This window comes from Canis aureus, chromosome 5, assembly GCF_053574225.1.
Source record: "Canis aureus isolate CA01 chromosome 5, VMU_Caureus_v.1.0, whole genome shotgun sequence".
Taxonomy (NCBI): Eukaryota; Metazoa; Chordata; class Mammalia; order Carnivora; family Canidae; genus Canis; species Canis aureus.
In genome coordinates, this window is record NC_135615.1 from 51,205,710 (window position 1) to 51,217,821 (window position 12,112).

Sequence of the window (12,112 nt, forward strand, 5' to 3'; positions counted from 1 at the left end):
ACGACGGAGCGGCGCTGCGCTGCTGCGGGAGGACACCGGAGCCAGAGCGACACTCGTCCCCCCACCCCACCCCCCACCCCCACCTTGCAGCGCAGGCTTTGAAAGCTGCTCGCCCATCTGAATGGAAACTCAGAACCGCCTGGCGGCGCGTTCCTCCTCGCCCAGCCTCGCGGTCCATGCCGAGGGGGAGGTAGTGCGAGCCCGCGCCGGCGCCCAGCTCCCGGGACAGGCCGGGCGATGCTGCTGAGCAGAACTTGACCGAGCCCGTCCGCCGCCGCCGGTGGAGGCGATGCTGCACGGCGCCGCCGCCGCTCCCCCGGCTCTCCCGCAGGCTCAAGGTTACCCGCCCGCGCAGCGCGCCCCGAGCCTGTGAGCGCCGCGCCTCGCCTCCCGGCTCCGGCTGCTCCGGCTGCTCGGTGGCTGCTCGGCGGCTGCTCGGTGGCTGCTCGGCGGCTGCTCGGTGGTTGCTCGGCGGCTGCTCGGAGGCTGCTCGGCGGCTGCTCGGCGGCGGCGCGCAGGGCAACGACCGGGCCGCCCGCGCCGGGGCGCACTGCACCAGCGGCTTCGGCTTGGTGGATGTGTATGCATGAGTTCTGCACCGAATGGGCGCAAAAAGCGCCCCGGCCGGTCCACCCGCTCCTCGATCTTCCAGATCAGCAAGCCGCCGCTGCAGAGCGGAGATTGGGAGCGCAGGGGCAGCGGCTCCGAGAGCGCCCACAAAACCCAGCGAGCCCTGGACGACTGCAAGATGGTAGGTGAAAACTGCGCCTTTTTTTTTTTTTTTTTTTTTTTTTTGAGAGGAAGGTGGGGGAAATCTTGTCTGTGAGTCGTTTGCTTGACTGCCAGCCACTCCCCCACCCTCGGCTCCTCCATGCCGATCACGTGCACAGGCACTATTTTTAAATCTGCAGTCCCCAGATGCGGGGTGACAACCCGGGTCGCGATGGCCCCGCAAAGAAGTGCCACGGCCAGGGTCTTGGGGTCAGCGGCTGTAAGTCATGCCTCTACCCCTCGGAGGTGGGGGGGTGGGGGGACGGGGGATGCGAAAGACACGGTGAAGTGGCTTGCTCCACCAGGGAGGGAAGGGATGGGAAGGTGGAGGTGCTGATTTGTGGGGAGACGGCAGCAAATAAACCCAAACAGAGCACACGGGGCGCTGCAGAGGGGACGAAGGTTGCAGCGCAGAGGCTGTGGCCGGGCTTCCCGGCAGGCTCCGGAGCCAGAGTCTGGGCTTCAGTGGCCTGGCAGGAGGTGCCCAGTTTCCCTGTGACAACCTGTCTTGGGCCTCTATCCCCTCGCAACTTCAGATCCCTCTCTTAGCTGTGGTGCCAGGGAGCCTTCTGCGTGAGAGTTCCCATCCTCGAGCTCTAGGGACCTGGGAGTGGCATATGCTCTCGCTGTCTCGGGGAAACTGAGTCTAAGGGACCGGTGGAGGGGGTGGGGGTGGATCCGGAAATAGAGCTTCCACGCTCGGACTGCACGATGAAAAACAAACACTTGCCTTGGACAAAGAGAAACTTCCCACCTTTGTGCCTTGATCTTTGAGCAGTGGAGTGTGGGCTCCTGAGCTGGAGACTTGTTTAGTTGGCCACAGGGTCACAGAACACCCCTGTTTGTGTACAGCAGAATACGACACGTTGGTGAAAGCCATTCACTTCTTTTCCAGCTTGTCCAGGAGTTCAACACGCAAGTGGCCCTGTATCGGGAGTTGGTCATTTCTATCGGGGACGTCTCTGTCAGCTGCCCCTCACTCCGGGCGGAAATGCACAAGACAAGAACCAAAGGCTGTGAAATGGCCCGGCAGGCACACCAAAAACTTGCTGCCATCTCGGGGTAGGAGACTCTTTGGCATTATTTGGTAATTCAGACACATGATGCATGGAGGCTGACAGTTCTTTATGGTGGCAGAGACCTCAGAGGTGATCTCTGCAAATCTGAAGTTTTAAACTCATCACCCTGAGATCAGGATTCTTTTGAGAGCCATAGAAAGACTAATCTCATGCCAAATTACAATCTGAAGGTTGTGTGATCCTTGAATATATATGTAGATTCAAGTTTGGGGTCATTAAGTGATTTTTTAAAAATTGACTTTCAATATGCCGTCCACATATTGAAACTCTGTGCTTCAGATTTTTCTGCGGAATGTTTGGCTGTCAAAATGAAGTTAAGTCATCACACCTCAAGATTATTTGTCATCTGCTGCTAAACATCTCCTGCACGAAAGGCTAGTTCAGTAGAGAGAAAATCTTTGCTAAATCCTAGATGTACTCAACTATTTATACCGTGAGATAAATTCCTGTGATACCATTTAAAATAAAATCCCTAAAATAAAGTCTTGGATATAAATTACTCTCCTCATTGTACTGTATAAGAGGAAAGTTTTAACAGAAGAACATTTTTGTGAAGATTGGGGAAATTCACAAACCCAACTAAACCTAGGCTGTTGATGTGCTCCTCCCCATTATTTTGTATTTATTTTATCACCCTCATGGATTCCCTGTCCTAATTTAGATGCTGATGCAGTGAGCAAAAACTTCTCTTCTGAGATCCCCCTCTACTTTTTCCTGCTCTCTCAATATCAGGAAAGAAGTTAGTCATGGGTTTTTGTCAATAGTCACTATACTCAAATAAGAATGTAGAGCGAGAAAACACAGGAATCCTTATGGAAATACGTTAAGTGTTTGATTCCATTTGGATACAACCTTTATCTGTTTATCTGTGTATGTCTGGATTACAATCAAAGTGCAAGTCTTATAGGCTAAACTGAAAATGTTGCAGATTGATCACATATAGGAATTATATCTCACGTATGCATTTGAAAGAATCACTCTTTGCCATCTTTAATGCCAACAATATATATAATGCCAATAATATGTATGGTGACCACTATTGGTATATATAGAATAGAAAGCCCTATGTTGCCTTTCTCAATAACTACACTTAACAAGTGGCGTCTTATATCATGAGAAAAGATACAGTATCTAATGCCCTTGATATGAGACATAAAGTGTATTACAAACCTATCTCATTTGGTAGAAATATTTAGAAGCTTTATCCTTTTCTGTTTTAACTGTCACACTGTGCCTAACAGGAAGTGAATCTGCGATTCCATCTAGGAGGTGGAAAGGGATTCAGTGTTTAAGGAGGTGGAAAGGGAGTCAGTGTTTAAGGAACGTACGGAAGAAATGCAGCTGTGATAAATCCCAGACAATAAGGGAGGTAAAACAATCAGAAACACAAAGGGGGATAGTGGTGGAATAAAAACTGTAGGGAAACAATGATTCAGAAGGGAAAACAGATTTAGAACAGGAAATTTTATGCGCAGAGCTAAATAGTAGCAGCTTTGTCAATCTTGTGTCCAAGGCAGTATGATGTATATTGAGGATCCCTCTAAGGGGAAATGCAAATTGATGACATGTTCTAATCACAGAAGATAGACCAGAGAAAGAAACAAGGAGTTCAATTTCGTCTATTTTACTACACACACAAAATTTGGTTCTTCCAAAGTTTTGGGAAAGAAGGAGTCTGAAACTACTGGCTCAAACTTGAGTTTTGAGGATTTGAGATGGATTTTATATACTCAGGGGTTGGTAGCCATTTGCTACTTAGTTTTGTGTTTCCTGAAGGTTGATGTTATTGGGAACAGTTCTGTAAGTCTTAGTGGGAAAAAGTGTTGTTCTTTGAGCCTTGAAAATGTAAGGCCAACTCCGTACAATGTTCTAGAATAGAATCTGAAGTATTTCCTCCTTAAAATAATGAACACAATTCAACCTTCTTTCTGGAAAAAAAAAATGACAGCATTATAACTAAAGGAAATCCCTTTAGCTTCTTTCCATCTAGTTTTCATTAATGAAGGATGTGATTCTCCTTGGTGGAACTCCGTTCCTGACATTGCTAGTTATGTTGGCTCTCATGTCAAGCTTGACGTGAAAGCTAGTAGGGGACCTGTAGCATTCACTTTAAAATCTGAAGCAGGGTTAAAAAAAGCAAAGGTTCCTGGGGAATGGAGACACAAAGACTGGATTTCTTGAGCACTCATCCCTTGCCACTTAATTCATAGACTAACCCTCAGACGGAGAATTATTATCCTTCTTCTTACTGTTAGGTCTCAAAAAGGTTAAGAAACTTGCCCAAAGTTGCACAACTAAGGCCTCTGATTCGGCCCCACATTGTGTGCTTCTGAAATTCATGATCCTTCCTCTACATAATGCTGCCATTTAAAAAGGTATTATGTAAAAAGGAATGAAATACTAAAACACACTAACATATGGATGAATTGCAAGAAGAGTTTACTCAAAGATACCAGTCACAAAATGCCACGTGTCATGTGATTCCTTTTACATGAAATGCTCACAAAAAAGCACATCTATATGCACCAGAAAGTAGATTGGTGATTACCTAGATCTGCGAGCGGGAACAAAGGGTCACTACCAATGAGCCTTGGGGTGACTTTTTGGGGTGCTGAAGTGTTCCAAAATTGAAATGGGGTGATGATGATTGTACAACTATATAGTTACTAAAAAAAAAAAATCATTGAATGGCACATTCGGAATGATGAAGTTTATGGTGGGTAAAATATAGCTCAGTATCTTGTAAAAAGTTATGATCACCATCACCGTGAATAAGGACACTTGGCCTTATTTTCTACACACACAGCTTTCAGTGAAAGGGGTGTGAACTCTAGGGCTGGGCAAACAGAACCCCCAGCTCTCCATGCATTCATCAAGACGCCAGCCTGACAGCTATCACCTACACACCAGTACTTTGCTCTGAGTAGGAACATAGGTGGGGCAATGGCAAGACCTGAAGGAGTAAATGAATTGACTTATTTCCCAACCAGCACAGACCACTCCTTTCCTGTTTATCACCTGGCTTTGGGGCCAGAGGAGGGAGTCTGGGTTGCAGGTAGCCAGGGGAAAAAGAGGAGGAAAACCAGACAGTTGGGATTAAGCCAGAGTTGCTTACACCCCTTCATCCCTAAGTGACGCCCTCAAGGGATGGTGGCCAGGAGAGATGAAAACTCCCACCGTGTTTCTCATCAGCTGGCCCCGGGTCAGAGGGCCATTGTCACAGACGTCATCAAAACCCCCTTCCCAAACTGTGTCTACATCAGCTAAAGTTGCAGCACCTCCTTTTCTTTTGAAGGCAGCTGATGTCTTCTGGACACAGCCAGCCAGGTGGATCCCAAGTCTCTCCTACCTGGTTTGAGGAACCACAGTAACTGTCCCCTTATGGGGCTGATCCTCTCCTTACTATTCAAACTAAGAAAGGCCTCAAAGGTCACTTCCTAGAATGGTCTCTTGACTTGTGTTTTAGCAGCAGAATCTTCTTTCCAACTAAACGTGCAAAATCAGACTTAAAATGCATATCAAAAGTGGCAGTGCTGTGCCCTGCTTGGGGTGTGTGTGTGTGTGTGTGTGCGCCCACGTGCATGCATGTGTGCACACCTCAGGGATAGGCGGCTGCCAGGCTCAGTGTCCTTGGACTCCCTTTCTAAAATGACTTCTGAGACACCTTTGAAGAATCCCTAGGACTTAGCACCATTGTCTTGTTTTGTATTGGAAGAGATTCAGAGGATTCCGAGTGACTTCAGAGGCAAGGTGGTTCAGGACATGTGGAGACTGAGCATTGAGGCAGAGAACCCCATTCCGTGACCTTGACGGAACCACTTCACTGTGTGAATCTCACTCTCCTCCCCTGTAGTCTCAGTGTGCTGCTCCCCGCGGGGTGGTTGAGAGGGTTTGTGGGGCCAGGGCCATGGCTCCCAGTGTCTAGAGCACAACTCTCCAGTCCAAGGCTGTTCTAAGCCTGGAACCCAGGCTTGTGGCTCCCTGGCCTGGTGCTAGGTCCATGAAGCACGCACATCTTGAGGACAAAGAGAGGAGTACCCCCTCTGGGCTAAGGAGCAACCCCGAGGAGCCAGGACCCTCTAGCATCAGCTGAGACTGGGATCAAATCCCAGCTTTACCACTTGCTAGGAACCCGTGCATGTTGAGCTACACACGGCTTCCCGGGGCGGCAAAGGTGAGGCAGGTGCCCTGGCGTGGGTACGCAGACTTGGCCTGTGCCCAGATCTCAGCCCAGCCCTTTTACAAATGGTGTCAACCTCTCTGCCTCAGTTTTCTCGTCAGACAATGGGGTGAATAGCAGATGGGACTGAACCATACGGTGTCGTAAGGACCAAGTAAGTGGACAGACACTAAGCACTGAGACTGACTAGCACACCGTTACACTATTATGAATTCAGATTAGCGTTCACATAATTATTCACAAGACTTGCAAAATTCAGGACATCTTGATATACTTAATATGAAAAAGAAATTTATCCATCAAATATTTTTCAAAGACTTGGGTTGAAATTAATTTATGCTTATCGTAGGTCTTTATATTACATTTGGAAGAATTTTCTAGGTTGAGGCTTCCCAGATGACTATCAAAAGACTTTTTTTTTTCCTTTTTGAGAGCATAAGGGGGAGGGGGAGAGGGAGAGAGAAATCCAAGCAGGTTCCTCCCAGCACAGAACCCAATGTGGGGCTCGATCTCACGACCCTGAGATCATGACCTGAGCCAAAATCAAGAAGTAGATGCTCAACCAAATGAGCCACCCAGGCGCCCCAAGGCTTTTTCTTTAATACTTTAATATGGGTAAGTGAGGGTTCCAAAGTGGCTTAGAAAGATGTTCTTCATGCAATGCCTGGGTGGCTCAGTGTTTGAGCATCTGCCTTTGGCTCAAGGTATGATCCCAGGATCAAGTCCTGCATCGGGCTCCCCGCATCGAGCCTTCTCCCTCTGCCTGTGTCTCTGCCTCTCTCTCTGTCTCTCATGAATAAATAAAATCTTTAAAAAAGTATTTGTATAAATCAAACCATATTCCTCATAAATTATGTCATATTTGTAAAATTTTTTGGCCTAGCTCTGAAACAGGCTGTGTGACAGAGGACAGGCCTGTTACATTCTCGGTCCACCTCAGGGAGAGCACTGAACCAAATGACCTGTCTTCTGGCTTCATCATTCCAGTGTTCTGTGTTAATTCAGGCGGAATCACACAGACTATGGTTACAGAACTAAGATATAAAAAATAAAATAAGTATTATGCATGAAGTTTGAATTCCAGAGATAATTTGTTGAGATATGAACATACTACGGCCACAAGAAGAATCTTAATTTCCTAATGGCTTCGGAGAACAATATATTGAATATCATGGATATTCATAGCCAGAGATTTCAGATTTTTCTTCCAGCAATTAGTTTTCTGACCAACCATGCCTAGTTCACTCTCCTTTTCAGCTTCTATCTATCTCTCATGGTTGTTTTGTTTTTTTTTTCCACTCTTTTTTCTCCAGTCCCACTTTTAGCTGGTTCTTGTGTGTTCCTTGTTCTGTTTGCTAGGAAGTTGGGAGAGCAGGGAGAGAGAGAATTCAGTTTCGCAGCTCACTCAGTAATGCTTCCTTTTCACACTGGGGCTGAGATAGCAGCCAGTACGTGGGGTGGGAGAGTATGGAAGTGCTTGGTGAGCATGGAGGCAGCCCTCACAGCTTTCTTAATCCACACGATGGAGGAGGCCTTATTAGTACAAGAGGCCTGGTTGGCAGGCATGCCAAGCCACCCACTCTGTCCTATATGTTCTCTTTCTATTACAGGTGTTTTTGCTTTAAAAATTTTAACTCTCACTGGTCAAATAATCAAAGGGGAGCCATGTGTGTGCCAAAAGAATATGCTGTCCATCAAAGGAAAGGATGAGCGAACAATTCTATTTTAGTGTGCTAGGGTTGCAGTAACCAAGTACCATACGCTGGGTGGCTTTTAAACATCACCAAGTTCTTGTCTCACAGTTCTGAAGGCTACACATCCAAGATCAAGGTGTAGGGAGGCTTGGTGCCTTCTGAGGTTTGGGAGCAAAAATCTGTTCCTTTCTCCTAGCTGCTGGTGGTTTGCTGACAATCCTGGTTGTTGGTTCCTGGTGGTTGTTCCCTGTTGATCCATCTCTGTCTTTATCTTCACGTGTCCTCCTCCCCGTGTTTGTGTGTGGGTCTCAATTTTCTCTCTCTCTCTTTTTTTTTTTAAGAATTTTATTTATTTATTCATGAAAGAGAGAGAGAGAGAGAGGCAGAGACACAGGCAGAGGGAGACGCAGGCTCCCTGTAGGGAGCCCGATACGGGACTCGATCCCAGGTCTCCAGGATCACACCCTGGGCTGAAGGCGGCACTGAACCACTGAACCACCCGGGCTGCCCTCAATTTTCTCTTTTTATAAGGAAACCAGTCAAACTGGATTCGGGGGCCTAACCTATTTCAGTAGGACCTCATACTAACTGAACTAGTTATACCTGTTACACCTGCAACAATGTATTTCCAAATAAGATCTCCTTGTGAGGTACTGAGAACTAGGACTTCACAGATGGATTTGGGGCTGAGGAGACATAACTCAACCCAGAGCAGATTCCTTTGACCCATCTGTAGGAGAATGCCTACTTTGGGTTGTTGGGCCCAGTGGGAATAGAGGTAGAGCTCTACCCAGCACTTTGTACCTTTTCTCAACACTTCCAAGTCTTTGCTGGGAAGTAAAGACTTCCCAGTGCCCCATGCTTTAGAAACTTCGTTTAGCTCATGTTAGAGGTGAGGGTTGTGACCATGGACTAGATCGCTTTCTGTATGAAATGCATGGGGTCCCAAAGGTACAGAATCCCCAAAGTGTCAGCACTTGGCTCTAACCCATTGAATTACCAGTGAGTAAACATGGAAGAGAAAAGAGGGACCAAAAATCCAACTACAGGAAATAATGTTGGGTGGCTGGCAGGGGGGGGCCACATGACAGTCCACATACATGGTGTTCATTTTCTCTGGTCTGTGTGGCCAGAACTGGGTAGGTGCTGATGGTCCTTTGGTGGTACTAACACTGTTGCGTAAGGACCATAAACAACTGACACAGTACTGACTCACACCAGATTAAATAACAGTCTCGTATTAGCCCCAAAATGCCAGGTGGTATGGGATCTAGACAAAGGCTCTCCCGTTGCCTGTTGAAGTTAGCCTTTTTATGCTTTGAACAGACCCAATGACCTTCACCCTGCTAGGGCCTTCTTAACAAATGTTTCCCAGCTGAGAGAAAATTAAACTAAGATGACCCTGAGGGAAATTTATTGTCGCTTTATTTAGATGGTGAACTAGGAGAAAGCAAGGCGGTGTTTCATTCATGCTTGCACTTGGAGCGGCAAGTCAGTGAGGATGTGTCCATTTTGTGCATTCGTTAACTTTACTTGGTATTGTAAAACCTACTCGGGCAAAGGCTTTGGTAAGAACTCATGAGTTAAATTAGCCAAGATTTCATGACTTATCTATTACTTTGGACCTTATTTCTTTCTGATTTGTAACTGTGACACCAGTATGTTGTTTATCAACAATTGAAGACTTAAAAAACACACCTAAGGGGCACCTGGGTGGCTCCATCAGGGAAGCGTCTGCCTTCAGCTCAGGGCATGATCCCGGGGTCCTGGGATCGAGCCCCGCATTGGGCTTCTTGCTCAATGAGAAGTCTGCTTCTCCCTTTCTCCCCCACCTCAAGCTCTCTCACTCTCTTGCTCTCTCTCAAATAAATAAATAAAATCCTAAAAAAAAAAAAAAAAACACACACACACCTAAGATCAATTTTATTGGCATGGGCGTTCATTATCACAGGGATCACCAGGCAAGGTGTATTTTAGGATTACTCCAATTCTGTTTCATTAAAGTCACTTGATAAAATATCACCCTAACATCTATCTGCTCCACGGATCCTGAATAGTTAAATAATGATTTTCCATTAGGATCACCTTTAAAAGCCGTCCTTTAAATATTCAGCCCTTGAAAGTTTAATTGCGTCTCTTCTAAAAGGCTATCTACATAAAGTACAGCTCGAGAGCAGCAACTATATCCATTTATTTCCTCTGCTCTGCAAGACACGACTTTAAAAAAAGCAAAACTGGCACGAAGAATATTTAACTGCTTGTCTATATACATACATGCATATATGTATATTGCTTGTCTATCTATGCATGTATTTATACATAAACAAATACTAAAATTCGTGAAATAGACTCTTGTTAGCATAAAGTGTCTGAGCCTTTACACTGGAATTGCTGGTTTAGCAAATAAAGGTTCCCCAGTCAGGTTAACAAAAATCAACTTCACACTTGCAGCAGTAAGGACACTAATCATCCACACCGATTTAATGGAGTTTGAGCACAAGGGGGAAATGCGTCCTAACCCAGAAGTCAAACCCCCTGTGTATGCTTTAGTTACTAAGGGTCAGTGAGTCGGTAAATAATAAATCCCCTCACCCCTACTCGGTCAGTGAGCAAACTCTGTGATGTTTTATCTTATTTGGTGTCTATTGTCTCTCTCCTTATTTTTTTTTTTTTTTGTCTCTCTCCTTAATTCCCCATTTCTGAGGTCACCCTCTTGGCTCACAGCCACCCCCCCACCCCAACCCCCCCCCCAAGGCATCAACCACTGCACTATCTCCCAGCTGGTCTCTGTACCAGTTTTCCTTCACCTCTTCTCAACTTATTCACTAGTTCTAGACTAATCCTCTTATAATTTTCCTCCGATCTTGCCATTTCTTTGCCTTAAAACTTCAAGCCATTCCCCACTCCCTAAAGCAGTGTCTCTTCAAACGTGATTCTCTCCAGATTGCCTCTCTCAGAATCACCTGGCGAACCCTCACACCTAAAGAAGCAACATCTCTGGAGAGTGGAGGTGGAAATTCGAATTTTTAGCAAGCACCACCCCATCCCCCAGGGGATTCTTGAACATGCTAAACATGAGGCCCCATGGCCTAAAGCAGTGATTCTCAACTCGGGCTGCACGCTGGAATCACCTGGGAGGCTTTAAAAAATTGCTGATGCGTGAAGCTCATCCCTCGAGTTTTTGATTTGAACTATCTGGGATGTGGCCTGGACGCTGAGATTTTTTTAAAGCTCCCCAAGTGGGCATCTGTATCAAACTGGCTTATACTTGGCTCCACTGAACAAAAAAATTCAAAGCAGTTGCTTAAAGCCACCAGGGTTTATCCTCTCACGGAGAAGGAACCGTGGAATGGGAATTCAGAACTGGCGAGGTTGCTCTATGAAATCATTGCTCTGTTGCCCGTTCTTAGCATATGCCTTCCACCCTCAACCTGCCTTTATGATGCAAGATTATGACAGGAGCTCCAGCCGGCAGTACAAATTCCAGGCCAGAGGAAAGGAGGAAGGGGGGGGGGGCACATTTCCCAAGTGGGTCAGCTCTTAAAAAAAAAATGATTTTATTTATTTATTCATAAGAGACTCAGAGAGAGAGGCAGAGACACAGGCAGAGAGAGAAGCAGGCTCCCTGCAAGGAACCCGATGTGGGAGTAGATCCCAGGGCCCTGGGATCACGACCTGATGCTCAACCACTGAGCCAGCAGGGGTGTCCCTTAAGTAAATCCAAACAAAACCTCCAGAACTGCGTCACATGGTCACACCTAACTACAGAAGAGATTGCGAAGTGTTTTCCTCTGTTTGGCACCTTAAATGGAAGGGGAAGGGGAAAGATGGACACTGGCCTACAGCTATCTCTGCCACAGCACCCAACCTATATTCCTGGGCTCTTCTCTTACCATCTGACTTGTAAACTCTTTGTTTGCTCAAACCGGTTGACCCCTTCTTCCCTAAAAGTATATAAAAGATGGTCCTATCCTATTAGTTCAGTCTGTGGGTTCTTTCTATAAAAGCTGATCCTGTAGCCACTAAAAGAGATCATTTCCTCTCCTGGAGGTCAAGGTCTTACGTACAGTCTCATCAGAGCCCACCATGCTCCCCATACAGAAATCCAAAAGAGAAGGAGTCGTCCCAAAGGGACTAACAAGTCTCTGCTGCTTTTAAATGGACCCACGGAGAAGATAAGTGGTGCAGGAACCCCTTGGGAGGGCAGGAAGTCAGGCAAGGTACCTCTGAAAGGGGTTGAGTTTAATCTCCAGACAGGATGTGGGATGGGATAGGGCCTGCAAAGAGTCTAAGCAGTGGCACTCAAGAAATCAATTCGAAAATATCTACCTGAGATTGGGTGAGATTCCTGTTGGAACAATTTTAGAACTTCCTTTAGTACAACAAAG

The 12,112-nt window shown here is 46.4% G+C and overlaps 1 protein-coding gene across 3 annotated transcripts in view; it reads left to right on the forward strand.

Moving 5' to 3' along the window:
- Positions 1 to 407: 407 nt before the first annotated feature.
- Positions 408 to 12,112, forward strand: part of RGS7BP (regulator of G protein signaling 7 binding protein) — a 102,786-nt gene continuing 91,081 nt past the window's right edge. The window contains exons 1-2 of one of the 3 annotated variants that reach the window (XM_077897981.1): positions 408 to 751; positions 1,667 to 1,833. In XM_077897981.1, the coding sequence (XP_077754107.1) occupies positions 587 to 751; positions 1,667 to 1,833 (332 nt within the window). In that variant the 5' untranslated portion in view covers positions 408 to 586. Of the gene's footprint in view, positions 752 to 879; positions 992 to 1,666; positions 1,834 to 12,112 lie in introns of those variants that run through there. The other 2 variants (XM_077897979.1, XM_077897980.1) reach the window with 2 other exon arrangements.